Source organism: Dendrobium catenatum, unplaced genomic scaffold (genome assembly GCF_001605985.2).
Source record: "Dendrobium catenatum unplaced genomic scaffold, ASM160598v2 fragScaff_scaffold_1013, whole genome shotgun sequence".
In the NCBI taxonomy this organism is placed as follows: Eukaryota; Viridiplantae; Streptophyta; class Magnoliopsida; order Asparagales; family Orchidaceae; genus Dendrobium; species Dendrobium catenatum.
This window is the reverse complement of record NW_021319475.1, coordinates 201,812-220,803: the sequence shown is the minus strand read 5'-3', so window position 1 is coordinate 220,803 and position 18,992 is coordinate 201,812. Positions and strand designations below refer to the sequence as shown.

The 18,992-nt window shown below is 34.9% G+C and overlaps 1 protein-coding gene across 2 annotated transcripts; it reads right to left on the bottom strand.

Moving 5' to 3' along the window:
- Positions 1–439: 439 nt before the first annotated feature.
- Positions 440–16,776, bottom strand: LOC110105374 (bromodomain-containing protein DDB_G0270170). Of its 2 annotated transcripts, none has more exons than XM_020834847.2 (9): positions 16,180–16,776; positions 15,901–15,946; positions 15,723–15,801; positions 15,575–15,620; positions 15,390–15,488; positions 4,315–4,383; positions 3,620–4,220; positions 2,669–2,820; positions 440–2,586 (listed from the first exon to the last, which is right to left on the bottom strand). In XM_020834847.2, the coding sequence occupies exons 1-9, from the start codon at positions 16,669–16,671 to the stop codon at positions 1,084–1,086; spliced, it is 3,087 nt and encodes a 1,028-aa protein (XP_020690506.1). In that variant the 5' UTR covers positions 16,672–16,776; the 3' UTR covers positions 440–1,083. The 2 variants fall into 2 exon arrangements, with proteins under 2 accessions (XP_020690506.1, XP_028553662.1); XM_028697829.1 differs by having other exon boundaries at positions 15,901–16,091; positions 16,180–16,321.
- Positions 16,777–18,992: the final 2,216 nt, after the last annotated feature.

The following is an 18,992-nucleotide window of genomic DNA, read 5'->3' as shown; positions in this document are numbered from 1 at the left end:
TCAATCACCCTTCTCTAGCCCTCATGCAAGAAGAAGAAGATAACATAAAATTTCATTCAAATATTCATTAACCTCATACAATGATACATGACCCCTATATATAGGTCATGAGATACAAATAAATAAAAAGCATAACAAATGACTAAATCGCCCTCGGGGCCCCAACATAACTCACTCACACACAAGGGTAAAACAGGAATACTGAAAACTGAAAATGCATGAATAACTAAAAATATAAGCTCTGAATCGTGGCCATCGATCGGCGATGCTTCCGGCGATACACGTGTCTGAACCGTTGATCGATGACCTCATCAAAAAGAATGCAAATTAAATTATAATATATTATTAAAAAAACTAATATTTTTGAAATATTTGGAGATATTTAAATAATATAAAAAAATATTTAAGTTCCATAAATGCAATGTATAACTCAATCATGGTGGAATAAAAAGCAATTCATTTGAGCTATATCAATGATCCAAAGGATAAATATACATTACCAGAACTAGATGTGTCAAAGACATGTGCAGCAAAGTCTGCAGCCAAAAAGAAGAGAAACCTAACCATAAGAACAGGATTTATTGTCCTAATCTGATATACAAGGATTCCCATGAAAAAAACAATTGATGGAAACCAATTGCTGGAATCAGATCTGCATGAAATTTCCAACTCTGACAACCCCATTTTGCCCAATTTCTATGAGCAAAAGTCAGTTCTTCCCATCTCTTAGGTGCAACACTTCAATTTTAGGAAGCTTTGACCATTTAGGTCTTTTTATTGTTTCTTAAAGCTGCTTTCTAGTACAAAAATTAATTTTTTTATACAAGAAAGCCGCTTTAAGAAGCAGTAAGAAAACCGTCCCAAACGAAGCCTTAATCAATTTAAAACAGCCCAAACTGCAAGCGATTGGTCTTACAGAGTCTCTGCGAAGCAGAACTCATCTCCAAGATTACTGGCAATTTTTCCTGGAAATTTCCAACCAGCACCAAATTGTTGCAGTAAACAAAATCCCTCAGCTCCTGAATCCTTAGATCTCTCCACCGTGAACAGATGCAAGATGTTATAATGAGGCTTCCAATGTTTTCACAGCTGCAAAGCTAAGTCCGGATGCTGAGAATCCATAGCCAGACTTGAAGAAGGCTGAATTGGGGATGTTGGGGCTTGGTATCCAATATTCAGATCTGGAGGAAGATTGTCTCTCTGCTTGCTCTGAGTTTGAGGACTGGAAAGTTGCCAAGATGGATGATTCTGATATTTTGATAAATCTGTCGGAATCAACTGTGGGAAAATAACTAGGCCTCTATTTTTAACTTGCGAGGCCTCTACCTGTAAGGGCAAATTTGCAGGTCGTACTATAGAATATCCATTAAACTGAGAAGCAGAAACAGGGGGTTTCCAAGTAGGAGAGTTGCAGAAAGGAGAAGAAATGCTTGGCTTTTCTAAAGTGTTTTTACTATCAACTGATTTCCACTGGCCAGAGGTTCCAACTGACATCCATGCTTTTGCAGCTGCAGATGTTGCTGGACTAAAATTCTCCTTGGTAAGTGGTGGAACTATTGTCGTGGATTGTTCTACATGACTAGTGCCACTAGTGACAAAGTTCTGTTGGTTGCTAACCTTCCCCGGAAAACTGGCCAACTTGAAGGGATAATTAGAAACCTGATCATGATTATTAGCACGACCAACACCATAGTTTACTCCAGTTTGATTGCTTGAGATGAAAGCCAAACAATTATTTGAACCTCTTATACCAATTTCTGGAGCAGTATTGAGATTCTGTGATGATACTGCTTGGAATACTTTATGGGTTTCAGTCTGCATATGGCTGTTCTCCCTAGAAAAACTTCCAGGAAAGCTAGTATGTGCTGCTTTATTGGAGGGATTGCCCGTAGACCCCGAAAGGGCTTGTGGCAAAGCATTTGTGAAAGCCTTGGGAAAATCTGCTGTGGTTTGATTTTTCAGCTGATGAGAATTCATTTGGTCATTGGTGCGAATCACTTCTTGCTTCCTCTCTGCAATATCGTCGCACGGGGTTTCCTCCTTTACACGAACAGAAGCTATAGATAAGCTTCTGTTATTCATCATCTGACTATTGACACCAATGTTTATGTTACTGGAATCACTGCACTGTTTCAGCCCAACTGTGCCATTGATTTTGGATTTTGCTGTGCCATCAACACCAAGAAACCTCGGCTTTTGATCTCCTGAATTCTCACAGGAGATAATCTTACCAGAATTAGGTGCTTTTCTGGGGGCTTTAGAGGTCATTCGTTTCTTGACAAGTAACTCTATGTTATCAGAACTGGGAGTCTGTCCATTCTTTGATTTCATTTCAGCAACCTTATCATTTGTGGCTGTCCTTGAAAATGAGGTTGATTTGTTAGTAAGCTGCGGATTGCAGTTTCCAACAGAAAGAAAAGGAGTGGGAAGTGGCTCATATTCTCCAACCCATCCTGGCCCAAATTTTATCCCAGGAGGTAAGGCTTTTTCAATCTTTTTGGACACTATTTCCCAGGCCACAGGCCCAAGAGAAGCAGTAAACCGTGCAAGGCTCCTAGCATAAGAATGCTCAGAATCAAGTCCAACCTAGTAGACAAAGGCAGCAATTAGATGACACTGGTGACCTAACAGAACCAGGTAAAAACAAGTTATTAGTGAAGTCACCTACAGGAACCAGCTGTTTTTGCTCATCGTCGAAGAGATCGAGCACAAAATCAGACTCGACCATAGATTTTTGCTGTAGACTTGTGCTATAAGTTGCCCGTCGATTTTCATCGATAGGTGCTGGTTTTCGACCGATCTTGGAGGGGGAGCACTTAGCTGCAACAAGAACAAATGTAAGGTGGCAACATCATGAGAACTAATATCAAGGATTTAAGGAACGCATCATATATATAGCTAAGGAAAGTTTTAAATCTACCAGAAATATGGCATGCATTGCTTTAGGTTAAATCTCTGAGAACCTTTCCCCACTGTCCTAGTACAGAACAGTATCAGCCATCTCCCCAATCCTGTTAACAGAACTGTATATCATTTCTTAGTAAGTAATTCCCCCCTCTCACCTACTCCAGTGGTCGGGGGAAAGACATCAGGAGCATAAGGAGATGGCTGAAACAGTTAAGGACTATAAATGAAAAGAGTGGTAAGATAATTTTTTTTTTTTTTTAACAAAGCAGCTGTCACATAACTGATAATTCATAAGATATTAGTTATATTTGTTTTAGATGCAATATTATGCAACTTAGCTTCCAAAAATATGTAGAGCATGAAAAACATGAGAACGACCATAAAAATTCTAATCAAACTGCAAAGGATTTGAAAATAAGGATATTGACCTAATACCAAGTTTCCAAAGCTTTGCTGCCAAGCATCATAATCAGTTTATGGCCTAAGGCTTCGTTTGGGACGGCTTTCTTTATGCTTCTTAAAGCAGCTTTCTAGTATAAAATTTTTAATTTTTGTACTAGAAAGCTATTTTATGAAGCAGTGAGAAAACCGTACCAAATGAAGCCTAAGTAATGGATCTAGAAAGTTGGATGGCATGGTATAGTATAACTTTTAGTAATCCTCAGGCAGAAAGAATTTAGTTCTCTGACGTTAGGTAAGCATAGTATCATACCTGAAAAGTCATCTCCTTTATCTTGTTTGCTCTCCCCAAGAGAAGAACTAGCATCTATAAGTTCATTAACAGTGGCAGCCTTCTCTTGCTTGCTCTCCCTCAGAGTAGAACTAGCATCTACAAGACCATGAACAGCAACAGGCTTCTCTTGTTCGCTCACCCTCAGAGAAGAACTAGCATCTAGAAGTCCATTTACAGCAACGGACTTCTCTTGTTTGCTCTCCTCCAGAGAAGAACTAGCATCTAGAAGTCCATTAACAGCACCGCACTTCTCTTGTTTGCTCCCCTCCAGCGAAGAACTAGCATCCAGAAGTTCATTAACAGCGACAAACTTCTCGACGCCATTCACTGTGCTCAAGCCAGTAGAGGTATCGCCGGCAGAGGCAAGAGTGGCACCAGAGGAGATATCAGATACAATAGGCTCCACCACAGCCTTGTGCTGGATCTTGTCACTGCGCAAGGTCCGTGTAATCTTTTTTTCCATGGGAGTTAAACTGGCTTTCTCTTTGGACCTGTGCTCAGTTTGTTCAATTTCTTTGTGTTTTACATTCTCTCTAACACACTGAAACTTTTTCCTTGCCAGGTCTTGTATAGCACATGCCTTTGTTCAAAATAATGAAAAAAAAAATAGATGTTAAGTGTGAAGTCTTGAATTTCATACAACAAAGGGAAACTTCTTAAGAAAACGCTCATACTTGTCTGAAGTAAACGGTGTCTGGTGCATTATATTGCATTGCATTGCTGCAAATTAGCAAAACATCATCCTGCATGCAAGAGAATGAAGTTTATAAACTATATAAAATATGAGAAATTTCAATAGATCTATTTAAAACAGTTGTTACATTCCTTAAGAAAATAATATAGGTTGATTACCTTAAACTGCTCTTCAAAACAGTTGTTACATTCCTAAACATTTAATTGAAATGGAAAGCATACCGTTAAACAGAGCTGACAACTCAAAAGGAAAACCAAACTCTTCCATTGATCTTGAAGGAGAAAATTGCTTACTTTTTATGAATAAATTATATATATTTAATGAAAAAGGTTAGTTGTTCCATTTTTTGCAAGAAGTTTTAGCGAATAGTAAAAACAGTGGCCTTAAAAATCCTTAAGAAAAAGAAGATTTTAAGAAATGAAAGGGAATGGCTAGCTTTTGTGCTTGCTGGTCGCTACTAAGCACAATTGGCACATTTAAGTAGTTCATTCAAGCAATTTGCAATTTCAAATCCACTATGACCTCACAAATTTATTTATAACAATCAGTTGAAGCAGATCCCATCATCAACAGCCATCACAATCATCATTATTTTCATCATCATCATCGTTAAGATAATTGAAAACGTGACATCTTTATAAGGGCAGAATGACATCATTGAAGCAATTTGCAAATTCAAATCTGCTATGACCTCACTACTTTTGTGCTTGCTGGTCGCAGAAAGTGTTCAATAAGGAGATTTCAGTGCTTATATTAAGGTTTCATTTGGGGTGACTTTCTTACTGTTTTTTAAAGCAGTTTTTTAGTTAAAAAATTAAAATTTTATATTAAAAAGTTGTGTTAAGAAGCAGTAAGAAAGTCATCTCAAACAAAGTGTTGGTCACAGTATTTTATTGAAAATAATATAAGGGCAGAAAGACTGATGAAAATATCATAGAAGGAACAATAAATAAATAAAACATATATTTCAAAGCATTACTATACAAATAATTTTAACAGTAAAAATATAGACTTTTAATTCTTGATATAACTATTTCAATACAACAAAGGCTAAAAAAGACATTTTCACAAGCACGCCCAAATAACCCGGGTGTAGTCATTAACTAAAAAACTAAAAAAAAGAAAACCCAGATAATTCGATAAAAGTTATGGAACCTAGATACCAGAATATACCAAGTCCAATGGAACACTACTACTAGAGGATATTAACACGGAAAAAAGAGCACAATGCTATTTATCATACTCAAAGGCATCATATTCAAACTTTTAAACATGTGAGGGATTAACAATGAAGCTCTGAAGATTATTAGGTAGAATGTGATCAAGATGATAATACCATTGGCAAGGTGAAATAATAAAAGATCAATGAAGTAATAAATTCCTCCAACTTCACTACTGCCACCAATCGTGTTCTTTGTGCCAAGATCATAAACAAAATGAGAAGGAGAAAAAAGCACCAATTAATTATGGAATATGTTAAGATAGTTTATGGATAACAATAAGGCAAGCAGTGCTTTATGGCGTAAAATATTGGCCATTAAAATTTCATCAAACGTCGTCGAAGGAGGAATGAAAGCCACTGGAAGGCGGAAGCATTGTTAGGGCTCGCGGGCAGAACGACTTAATCACTTGTACAGTTATACGTTTGGCGAAGATGGTCAAAACCGAGTCCAAATTGGGTTTCTGGATTGACCCGAACCCAACCCATAATTCAAAATGGCTCTAAAATCGAGACCCGAATTCAACCCGTTCTTAAATCAGTTTGACCCTAACCCGAAAAATTTGGGTCAGGTTTGAATCAAGTTTTAGTGTCGTGCCAATTTTTGACACCCCTACATATTATTAAAGGAAAAAAATATGATAAAAATATCACAAAAATTGCTAGATTGATGGATTTAAATCATTTAAACATTTAGCTTCATTAAACACCTAAATAATATCAAATGAATTATACTAATTTAAATTCAAATATATGAATCCGATTATGACTAATAATTAGGCTATATCTTTAAAAAATTAACATCAAACATATAATCAATTAAAGCACAATTATGACCCGAACTGGATAAGAACACTAATAAATAAGCTTGAATAAAAGTTTTAAAACTTAGATCATGTTCAAGCTCAACTAGATCTCGACAAGTAAATAAATGAATGAGCTTTAAACAAAGTGGTACTTAGCTTGACTCAATCATTTGCAACCATAATTGTGTGTTATAATAAACAATCATAGAGAGAAATAATTCTAAAATACGAACTAATAAAATCGATGATCAAAGTGTTCACATGTTGAGTAGTTGAAGGATAACCAATTTTTTCCAACTGTGATCATATGAGTGATTAATTCTCCAAATGCATTGACAAGGAGAAAAGGAGTAGAAACCACCATCACATTCACCCTATGATGCATAGACACGGACTCTGACACGACACAATCACAGGACACATCAATTATTAAAAACATGGGACGCAGTTACGGGTTGGACACGGTATTATAATTTTTTATATCTTAAAAATAATTTATAAAAATTAAGTAGAATATTAAGAATCATTGAGAAATAATAAATCATTTAATATGGATTTGTGTTTGAAATAATTAATATTAGGATGTTGAGATGATGTTGGTCAAAGATGAGATGCCAAAACGATGTAGTGGTGTGATTGTGGGGGTAGAAATTACTAGCATGAAACTTTGATTTTCAGATGATTTTGAAACATTAATGTTGTAACGGAGTCGGACATCGATGTTGTGATAAAATCGGGCATTATTGTGAAACCCTAACTGCGATCTGCATATAGAAATGAAAATGGTATGTTCGGACCAAGGTTTAAAATTGCGTAAATAAGCCTCGAGGCGTTTTTCATCCGTGAGGTGAGGCGTAAGCCACGAGGCGGTGTGAGGCGTAAGCCTACGCCTCACAAACGAAGAATTACGTAAATGAGAATTTAAGGGTGTTTTAGCAGGTAAATAATAATAAAAGACTATCATATAATAAAAACATCTAAATGACAAGTGAAATTACTGGAAAACAATAAAATAGATGCATTATATGCATCGCATAGTATAATTCAAAGTACAAAACAACAAAATATAAGTCTATCAAAGCTCCCAAAGTACAAATAAGAAATAACATATAAAATCCAATCATGTCCCATCACTAATTTCTTTATGAACGGAGAGGCGGCAGAATGGGAACCGAGCAGAGCCTGGGCTTGCAAGAGGATTTTCGTTCGGTTCAGTATAGCCGAATGCAAGAATAGAAGAAATAAGTCATTTTAAGAAGGTGGGACCCGGTTTCAAGAGGCGTGCACCTCACATGCAATTGCGCAATAGCGCCTTAGAGGTACGCCTCACCTGGAACAAAAATTTCTTAGGCAATGAGGCTCTTGGGGGCTAAATTGTGCAAAGGTGCGCCTTGAGGAGCGCCTCTAATTGCGTAATTTTAAACTATGGTTCAGACAATGGGGTATTAAGTAAGGGCAATTGATTTGGGGTTCTTGAGATGAAATAAAAAATTAAGTTTTATTTTTTAATAAATAAAAATTTTAAAAATAAGATATTATATTAAAAAATTTGCATAAAAATATTTAAGACAAGCATATCTAATTTATTTTTCATATTTTTTTAGTTGGACGTGTCTTTGGCATGTCCGATACATATCGAAGGCTTGGTGAATGTGTCGTATCTGATAGGTGTTAGACATTGCATATCTCATTGAGGAGAAGTATTGATGCATAATAGCACACCCCTAAGACCACCACGACCACTATTACCCCAAACATTTCTTGTGCTAGCAGAAAGAGCATTCTATTCATGATTAAAAAAGACAGAGCATCGAGCTAAGTGACTAGAAGAATAGAGAGAAATGTGGAGTTATTTAGATCAATAAAGTCGGTTATTAACTAAACTTGAACATTCTGAGAGATGGATGGAAAATAAAGAGAAACTTGACAACAGGAATACCTCCTTTATCATAAAAGGTATCATAGCAATCCTGAACAAATTGGTCAACATGTTGTAAAAGAATATATTTGTGTAAAGAGTGTATACATGAGTCATGTTATTGATGTGAAAGTATGTGAAACAAAGAAAATCAAATATGCTTTTAGTTGTCTCCTAAACATGACAATAGAACAAATTGTTGGTTTGAGGTTATTAAGCATCCATGTGATAACCGCTTATTATCATTTTGTATATTTGGAGGTGTTCGTTAGTTCTAATGCCAAAAAAATCCAAATGATGAAGCTTCTTGAGAGAGTTAACAAGGAAACAAAAATATCAATATCATAAAGAATAGTTGATGTTATTTAGTTTGTTAGTGATAGCTACATAGGAGAGTTTCATTTCATAGATAATTGAGGCAGCATTAGCAAACACTACAAATAAAATAGGACTACATGAATTAATATAATCATAGATCAAATATTCATGATCGGATGAGGTTACAAAGAAGCAATCATCACAAGTGATCATTTAGCAAACACATGTGCAAGGGCAAATACACAATCAACAAGAGGCTAGGGGGTGTCAATTTCAAGTCACAGGTCGGGTTCAGGATGAACCCGAAATTGACCCGGCACTATTTGGGTCAACCCGAACCCGACTCATTTTTGCAAACGGTCAGTTTTTCAGACACGAACACGGCCCACTTCGGGCCCGGGTCAACCCAACACAAACCAAATGACCCGGACAGTGAAAAAATTGCTAGTTTTCGGGTCAAAAAATGGGTCAATCTCCGCTTTTCAAGTTGAAAACATGTCACTCTCGGGTTTCCGGGTCAAAAACGATTTTCAGATCAAAACGGGTCAATTTAGGCTCAAAGGGTCAACTTGATTTTTGAAACGGATCGAATTGTTGAACCTGAACCCAACCCGTTTCGGGTCCGGGTTGACCCTAACCCGGAATTTTCGGGTCAGGTTCGAGTCAGGTTTTTCGGATCGTGTCAAATATTGACACCCCTACATAAGACGCGCACAAGTGAGGAAGTTATCAGAGGAAGGAATGGTTGCACCAAGCATGAGATCGAGAAAAACAAAAAGCTGCAAGTAGAGGCACGCGATTGCACGTAATAGGTGTGCACAACATGCAGGCTAAAAAAGCAACCTAGTGTGAGGGCAAGTGCAACCCTTGGGTGGGAAGTGTCCAACAGGCCATAACACACGAGTAACTGTAGTGAGCATGCAAAGCATAATGTGAGAGTATAGATGAACAAACGAATCAAAGGGGCATAGCGAGTGAGAAGGCACAAAAAAATGAGAGATAGAGAGGGCCAAGACAGTTGAATGATGGCAATCCTTAGTTAGGCTCTGATGTCATGCTAAGGTAATTGAAAATTCACTATAGTATTGATGCCTGCATATAAGCAAATGCAAGAGAAAAAATAAAAAAGAAATACTCAACAGAATGTCATTAATTAAGATAATATATTACATCATGATGAAATAATATATAATAATAACTAACATCCACTCTAATAAAACCTATAAATTAACAATAACCATTATCACATATCTAATATCTTATCACAACAATTTAGATTCACATTATCTCTCCATTCATTCTTGTTAAGTGTAGCCTTATTGGTGCATCTTCTGCCCTTTGATGTATTAGCCAACCGCTTAAGATTAGTGACCACTTGAGAAGTTACCTAAAATTTTATATTAAGAAATTTGATGGGCTAAAGACTTCAAGCCACTAGAAAATCATGATACATGATGTCTTTGCCAAATAAGATACGCTCATAAGGCATTCAAATATTTCAATGCAACAAGTGAAATTGAAAATATATGTATGGGACAAAAGCAATTACAATGATCTAATTGTGTTTTGCAGGCGATATCTTGACAGAGATCTTGGAGAAGACGCCCTATATAGCTTTATAGCTCGAGCTAAAGTCACTATACATAGCTAAAGGTCTCTCCAAAAAAACTATATCAACTGCAAATATAGCATTTACTTCGCATGCAAGAAGGTAAGCAAATCAAGTCATATGAATTATTATCCATGACTTGAAAAATACTTTGATGTAATTGTTAATGTGAGGTCAACTTTTATTATTATTATGCTTTTTACTTGCCACTTTTAAGTGATCCCATGTTGCATGGGAGAGATGGAGAGATAATATAACTTTATAAGATGTGAAAGATGTACTTGTATCTAATGATGTGATTTTTTTATACGCCCAAACAGATAGGTGCCAATCATCAAAAAAAGGACAACCTACATAAATAGTGATTCATAACATATCTAACGATATTCTTTATATGATTACATATTACAGTCATACTAGTGATTAGTGGGTGTTATCTGCATGTCTCATGATAAGTTATTTTCTAATTATAAATCTTGTAGTTAAATGCATACATGAAACAATGGTGTGCAGGGCTATAGATCTTAATACTATAAATATTAAGACATCTTGAACTTTAATTGGGATGAGAGGTACTTGATTTAAGATTGAATCTTATATCTTTGGGTACTCTAAGTGTGCATGGTACAATTTTTTGAGGGATGATGAGATTCTCAAAGTTTATAGGAATTTTTTGTGTAACATTTACTACTACAATGTTCTAAACTAGTATGAACCTGATCTGGTAAGTCATGCGTGTTTTGAAAATTCTATATGTTCGCTCTACATATGTTTGTGAATGTTTCTGTATGCTTGTAAATATATAAATTCTATTTTAGATCAAATCTCAAGGGTCTATATGTGTAAAATCCAAATTCTCAAAAGTTCCCCTTGGGAGTGCCGCAATGCTGCAGCATAGGTTTGTCCTTGTTCGTTGTGGCGCTGATCTAGCACACTGTGGTGCCTTCTCTTTGAAATTCTAGTTTCTGAAAGACCAAAGGGTGTTGGGTCTCTTAGCGCTGCAGTGCTAAGCAACATTTTTAATAAATATCAAAATTCACAAATTTTTACCAAATGCTAAATCATTTTACCCCTTAAGCTGCTTGTTAAAGAGAGAGAAAGAGAAATGAGGATGATTTATAAAAAGAATGAATTTCGGGCGACTTCGGGTCGGTTTTTTCCATCGAGTTAGTTCAGGGATGTGAAGTAGGTTACGTTTTGCCTATCTTAAATTTTAATAATTTGGAGTTTTGGGGATTTTCTGACGTTAATTAAAATTTTAATGCAAAAGTGGATAAATTCAATCACGTGATAAATTTTACCGTGTAACTTTTGATATGTTACAATGTCAATATTTCACACATTTCGATATTTATTTGTAAATTTTTACTAGGCAATTCTAAATATACGTCATTTTGACAATAAAAAAAAATATTCTAACATTTAAAAATAGTGCTATAATAAAATAAAATCTTCGAAATATACCTATCAACAATGTGCGATAGTTTGTTTGTTTAATTTTTAAAAATATAAAATTTTGTGTTGATTTCCCCTGAATTTTTGTTTGTGGTAGTACCAGTAGGGCATTTTATAAAGATGTTGTGATAAGTCTAATATTGTTTATTATTTCTAAAAATGTGATTATTTTTGTGTTTATATATATATATATAAATCATGTGAATCGACGAAGTACTGATAATTTTTTGGAGATTCTGCTGCATTATTCACAAAGTTATAAAATCCAGAAATTATGAATATGATATTTGAATGGTTAAAGACCTGAAATTCTAAATATGTGAGTGTTATCCACTGTGAGTCATAAAAGTCAAAAATCTAAATTATGTATTTGATGGCATGTATAAGGGCCTGAGCGGGAAATGAATGTGTTTTGTTCTGAGCACTTAATGTGATGTATTTACTATTATGTTACTTATTAATTAGTGTGATAGGTTTACGATCTGCTATTCTGTAGAAATCTATTGGTTATGAGAAATATGCTTATAATTCTATATGAATGCATTAACTCTAACCTTTTGTTCCATTACTAATGTTTATTATTAAAAATTTGGGTAGGTTCAATGTGACCTACTAAGCTGTGGTTTGCTCAAGCCTGCTTTCTGCATTTGTTTCGGGTGAGAATAAAAGGAAAGAGCAGGTTGAGTATAGAATGATTGTAGGTCCTAATAAATATGTCTATATAGATATGTTTTATTAGATTTTGATGATCATGACTTTTTTGTTATGTCCAGTGATGTTTATGTCATGCAATGTTGTAGATGATTATTGTGATTGTATATATTTCTGAGATTAATGAAAAGAAAATTTTGATGAAGAGTATTTATGTGTTTAATTAGTCTATAAATTATATTGAAAATTATATAATTCTCTAAATTGGTCTTGAGGTTCCTGTCTTGTTACAATCCCACACAATATAACATGTACTGATTGTGGGTTATCTCAAGTCACATTGCGGCACTTTGGTTGGCAAATAGCTCAAAAGAGTTAGAAGACTTATGTTGTTTTAAAATGCAACTTCAAGGGATGTTTCAGCTATTTCTTCATTATGTTGGAATAGTTGAAGCATCACATTATAAGCATTGGAGCATCATATTGTGCAGAAATGAAGAATGATCAGCTTCTTAACTATAAGCAAAGATTTAAACCAAGGCCATGAATGAGATAATGAGAAGATTTCAAGTGATTAGACAGATTTGGTTTGTGTTGCACATACTACCCAATGTCAAGTCATACCAATGTCGCACTTAAGGCAAGGAGGTCACTTCAAGGATATGAAGATTCAATTACCAATATTAAGTTTAAATGATCCCCTAACACCAAACTCCATATCAAACCCTAGATCCACCACTGTCCTTCCAAGCTTTAGGAGTTTAAAGTGCTTAGTTTAAAGATAAGTCACAAAAAAACATGTTTGCGATGATATTGAATTAGGTTAGAGAATTATTAATTATTGATGTAACTACGTTTGAAGATTCCCTAAATATTCCTACTTGGAGTTTCAACCAAAAGATCGTAATCTTTAACACCTCATCAATACGCATGATGATCCTTGGGATTGATTCCAAATCTAAAGCTCCCTTGGGATGCATAAAAGCGATCCCGATTTTGGGATTAGCAAAAACCTAATTCAGGATTTGTTTGTTATCTTCTTCAACATGTAAAGAAGACTAATGCTTATAAAAAGAGATTCTAGATCTAGAGCTCAAGTAAACACATCTCCAAACTCTCTTGAATCTTCAAATCATCTCATATCTAGAGTTTTTGGAGAATTGGTAGCTTTGGCAATGCATGTGAGGTAATATCTTTGTGTGAGAAGGAAGATTTTTGTGAGGTAATCTCTTTGTGTGAGATTCTTAGGGATCTTCTTCTTCATGCATGGGTGTACTCTAAGTAGGAAAGAAGCCATTGCTCCTCTTGATTTTGTATACTACAATTATGGTTTAATCGTTGATAGTAGATCGAATATTGTCTACTCTCTCATGAGAGTAATCTTGGTAGAAACTGAACAACATAAACCTTGATGTATTCTGTGCTAAAATGTTTTCCCTCTTTTTGGGTGATTTATGGCACATTAATGCTTCCTTTTTAAAATATATGGCTTTCACACAAAAAAAGGAAATATTGAAACTCGCTTGGGTGCCAGATTTCAATTGTTTGAAGCTGGGATTACAACATGGAACTACAATAGGGGACTTACTACACATGCTAGGGTCGCACTTAACACTGACTGTGTTTTGGACGATTTTAATTTTAAGGACATATGAAAGTTGTTTCATGAAAACTAAAGATATTAAGAGGTTTTTCTTTGTTCTAGTAAAATAACGAATCGGGCATTTTATTTAGGTGCACATTTCTAAATCAAATCATGTACAATGGTAGAACAGTAGTGAGAGAGAGATAAGAATGAGAAAAGGGAGAAAATAGAGCCCAACTTGAGTAGAAAAGGGAGTGAGAATAAACGTGAGATAGATGGGAGAAGAGCAGCCGTTTCTTGCTAGAGAAAGTAGTAATATGCATTACAGCCATTCACTGATCAACCATTACAACCCTAAGTCACCTATTTGTAGAACAAGATCTAACTTAACCAAATATCTAAAAAAAAAACACAGGAATGCTAACATGACATAGATAAGAAACCCTAAAGACAGATAGAATGGTTTCACATTGTGATATAAAAAAAATTAAAATTTAATGCATGGAAAAATCCACAGTAAAGAATGATGCAGCAATTAAAATGGATCAGTCCAAGCCTACATTTTGTAACTATATTAATGCTCATTGCTCCTCTTGATTTTGTACGCTATAATTGTGGTTTATTTGTTAATAGTAGATCGAATATTCTCTACTCTCTCATAAGCATAATCTTGGTAGAAACTGAACAACATAAACCTTGATGTATTCTGAACAATAATGTCTTCTCTCTTTATGGGTGATTTGTGGAACGTTAGTGCTTCCTCATTAAAATATATGGCTTTCACACAAAAAAAAATATCGAAACTATCTTGGGTGCCAGAATTGTTAGAATCTGGGATTACTACAGGGAACTACAATAGGACTTACTACATGCTAGGGTCGCACTTAACACTGACTGGATTGTGGACAGTTTTAAGGGAATGTGAAAGTTGTTTCATGAAAACTAAATGGAATGAGAGGTTTTTCTTTGTTCTAGTAAAAGGACAAATCTGTCATTCCATTTAGGTGCAGATTTCTAAATCAGATCATGTTACAAAGGTAGAACAATGGACAAAGTAATAGAGAGCTAAGAATGAGAAAAATGGGAGAAAATAGAGCCCAACTTGAATAGAAAAGGGAGTGAGAACAAACTAGAGACAACTAGAGATAGATGGGAGAGGAGCAGCCGTTTGTTGCAAATAGAAAGTAGTAATATGCATTACAGTCATTCATTGAACCAGAGAGTCCAAACCTAAGCTTTGTTTCTTGGAGTTAGGTTATTGTTATGCAAAATAAAGATGCCTTTTTTTTTCTTTTTTCTTTTTTTTTTGCACAGATGGAGGAACTACTCCGCAGGCATTTTCTAGTAAATGATAGGTAAAAAGGATGCACATGTAAAGTAAAGAATAAAAATTGAGATGTGACGAGTTTTTTGGGGAAAAAAAAAAACAAAGTACAAGAAAGCACTGATAAATGAAGCTTTGGTAAATAAAAAATATCATTTTGACATACTAACCTCAAACTGCTCAAAGGAACGGTAAGCACCTCTGCCCAGCTTTTTCCTTACAGTCCCAAAATCCATTGGATGCTCAATGACATCATGATAGTCGGGAAGCTGCAAGAGAAACAGCAATATTGCAACTAGCAATCAAATATTATAGATCATATAAAAAATTTAATCCAATAAGAAGGCATTCATACCTCTTCGGGATCCACAGGATCCGCAAATGCATTATATGTATCCTTCCTGCCACATTCGCACGCAAAGCGAATCAAATCTCAGCAGTTAAACGAGCTCAGCAAAAGCATGATAGAAAATTAAGAACATGAATGGAACAACCGCGCGCACCTTTGGAGCTTAAGTAGAATTAACTCCAGCACCTTCTTCTCCGGCATTGGAGTTCCGTTCCACGAAGATGGAAAATAACCTGCAGAAGAACAAATTATGCCCTTCGTTAGAACCGAAGGTGAACTTTTCCAGCTATAGCTTAACCCTAAAGAAACGAAAATCAAAGGAAAAAACTCACCAGAACCATCGCCTGATGATCTTCTGAATGCATTTTTCTTGCTTTCCTGCAGGAAAAAATAAGCAGGGAATTAAAAAAAAAATCAAGAACTAAACTTGACTCCTAATGAACTGTAGACTTCTTTCCCCTGTTCTCTAAGCACTTCCTCGGTAAACTCAACATGGCAAGACGAGCGTGGGTACAGAAAGCCGCTGGTGAGCAAAAACCCTTTTTAGTTCGCAACGAAGCAACTTAGCCAGCTCCGTCGTCCTTCTGAAGGACGGGTTTAACTTTATATACCTCATGATAGCCGGATCTACACACGGCGACTGCCGCAGCATCGCCGCAGCGGTCGATCCGCCGCTTTTTAGGGGGCTTGACGGGCTCGACTTCATCATCTCCGTTCACGCCAAGCTCATCCTCGTCCGCATACGACGAAGAGGAGGACGAGGCCGGTGAGGGCGAAGGGGAGGACGACGACGAGGAGGAGGCCGTACTGACAGCCGCCGCCCGGCCAGGCCTGCCGGCGGGTGAACGAGGCAGCTTAACGACCAAGCGTAGCTTCTTCAGGCCGCGCTCCTCCTCTTCTTCTTCTTCTTCTTCGTGGTCAAACTCGTAGGCAGTGCCCTCGGACAGCTGCCGCCGCCTCCGGGGACGAAGACTACGTCTACGGCGAGTCTCAGGCGGCGGAGGAGGCGGCAGGTGACGAAGAAGAGGGGGATCGGGACGAGGAGGTCGCCCGTTGTGCTTGTTTCCCAGACGAATCTTGGTCGCCGCCGGCTTCGCCATCATTATCTCTCTTCTGTGCTCACTCTTCTCTCTCTTGCAAGCTGTTTACTTTTCTCTCTCTGTCTTTCTCTCTCCTCTATCTTCCAGCTTTAGCGGCCTTTTTTAATTTATTTATTTGTGGTTTATTTATTTAACTGAAGAAAAGTTGAAAAAGGATGAGAGAAGAGGAGAAATTGGGGAAAGGACGAAGAAGGTGGCGAAAGCTGGTGGGGGAGTCCACCCGGCCGTTAAATTACATGTTTGCCACCGCCGGTGCGTATTCGAACCGTTTGTTCGGTCTACCAGATCGGACAAATATTCGATGCTGGGTCCGTAATTAAAAATTAAAATTACTATCATAATAGATTTTCAGGTAATTTAATCTACTTATATTTCATATTCTTAATTATATTATTTTCAGTATGAATTTATGATTTTTTAAAATCATTTTAATATGTTTTGTATCAAAAATAATAATTAATTTTAAAAAATATATTTTTCCTTGCTTATAAATATTATAATAGTTCAAATTTTTAATTATCGAGATATTATATATTTTGGATTAATGATCTCACGGCAATAATCTTGCACAAACAGACTTAACTTTAGAGTTTCTTAATAAATTAACCACCATTATATTAAAAAGTTCCTCAATATATAAAAACTTAGCTTCTTTTTTATTTAAAAAATTTCACATATATAGTATTTTTTTCATTAATTTTCATTAATTATTTAAATGTCTTCATCATTAGTGACATATATTCACATCAGAAACAATTTTTCTAGAAGGAATTTGATTTTTTTGGTCAATTTTGCAGTCGTAATTTAGAAAAATTAGGAAAAAAAAAATATTTATCTAAAAATTCGTGAATAGAAAAATTAATAAATTTTGTCTTAATATAAAAGCATAGTATTTATAAAAGTTTGATATAAATATTATATGTTTTTAAGAGAAAAATAGGCCTCTTAGGAACTTTTAATTACTTTTTTGCTAACTAACCGAATTTAATTCAATTAATATTTTCATAACATTCGAATAAAATTTAGTAAAAGTTAACAACAATCACGAAAAAATTTGATCTATAACTAAGTATTCTTCAAATCCTAATCAAATATTAGTTGTTCTTAATTTTAAAAAAAAATTGAATATGCTTTGAATTATATTAGAATAAGATTTTCATTTTTAGAAAAATTTATAAAATATTTTTAGCTATAAAATGTACTCTTGAAGAATGTCGGTATTGAAACCATTTAAAATCATATAGGTTTAGTTTGAGACAGCTTTTTCTTTTATTTATAAAAAACTTTTTAATACAAAAATTTATTAAACTAAAAATTTTCGTAATAAAAATTTACTTTGGAAATCAATAAAAATGTTGGGATAACGGATAAGGTTTGGTTTATGACAGCTTTATTATTGTTTTTTATAGTAGCTTTCAATATACAAATTTTTTCAGCTATAAATTTTTGTACTAAAAACTAGAAAGAAGCTTTAGAAAGCAATAAGAAAATTATGTTTCGTTTGAGATGATTTTCTTTGTGTTTTCTAAAGCAATTTTTTAGTACAAAATTATTTTAATTAAAATATTTTGTGCTTAAATTTTACTTTAAAAAGTAATAAGAAAGCTATCTCAGAAGCTAGACTTCATTTGGGACAGTTTTCTTACTCTTTTCTACAACAATTTTTTAGTATAAAAATTTATTGAAAACGATGAAAAGTAGTGGTCAAAAGTACTCCGGCTTGTTTATTGCTTCTTAAAATATTTTTTTAACAAAAATTTTAGTTTTTTTGTTATAAATCTGCTTTAAGAAGTAATAAAAAAGTCACCCCAAATAAAATCTTAGGATTCTTTTGAGACATTTTTAGACAACTATTTTTTTCTATGATTTCAAAAGATTTTTATACCAAAAAGCATCTTTACAAAGCAATAAGAAAGCCGTCACAAACAAAGCCTTAGGCTTCGTTTGGGTCGGCTTTCTTACTGCTTCTTAAAGCAGCTTATTAGTATAAAAATTAAAATTTGTATACTAAAAAACTGCTTTAAGAAGCAATAAGAAAGTCGTCTCAAACGATGTCTTAGTCTCATGTAAAAAAAATCGCAAAAAAACTAAAAAAGATTGAGTTATACAAAGAAAGCAATTAGAAAAATCCCAAATAATTCCAATATATTTTTTAAGGAAAACCCCTATTTTTTTTTCCTAAGCATTTAGCCTCGTGATTCTTAGGAGGAAAGATGTGGTATATTCTCTTTATTTAAGAGGATATTTGAGTCAATTAAGATAAATTCATACATATTACATATACAAAATCTCTTAATTAATAGACGAAACTCCTAACGGACCAT

Coding starts and splice junctions, on each gene's coding strand:
- LOC110105374 (XM_020834847.2), bottom strand. CDS start 16,671: ATGATGGCGAAGCCGGCGGCGACCAAGATTCGTCTGGGAAACAAGCAC. Junction 15,802..15,900: donor ATCATCAGGCGATGGTTCTG/GTGAGTTTTTTC, acceptor GTTCTTCTGCAG/GTTATTTTCCATCTTCGTGG. Junction 2,821..3,619: donor TAAAGGAGATGACTTTTCAG/GTATGATACTAT, acceptor TTCTTGTTGCAG/CTAAGTGCTCCCCCTCCAAG.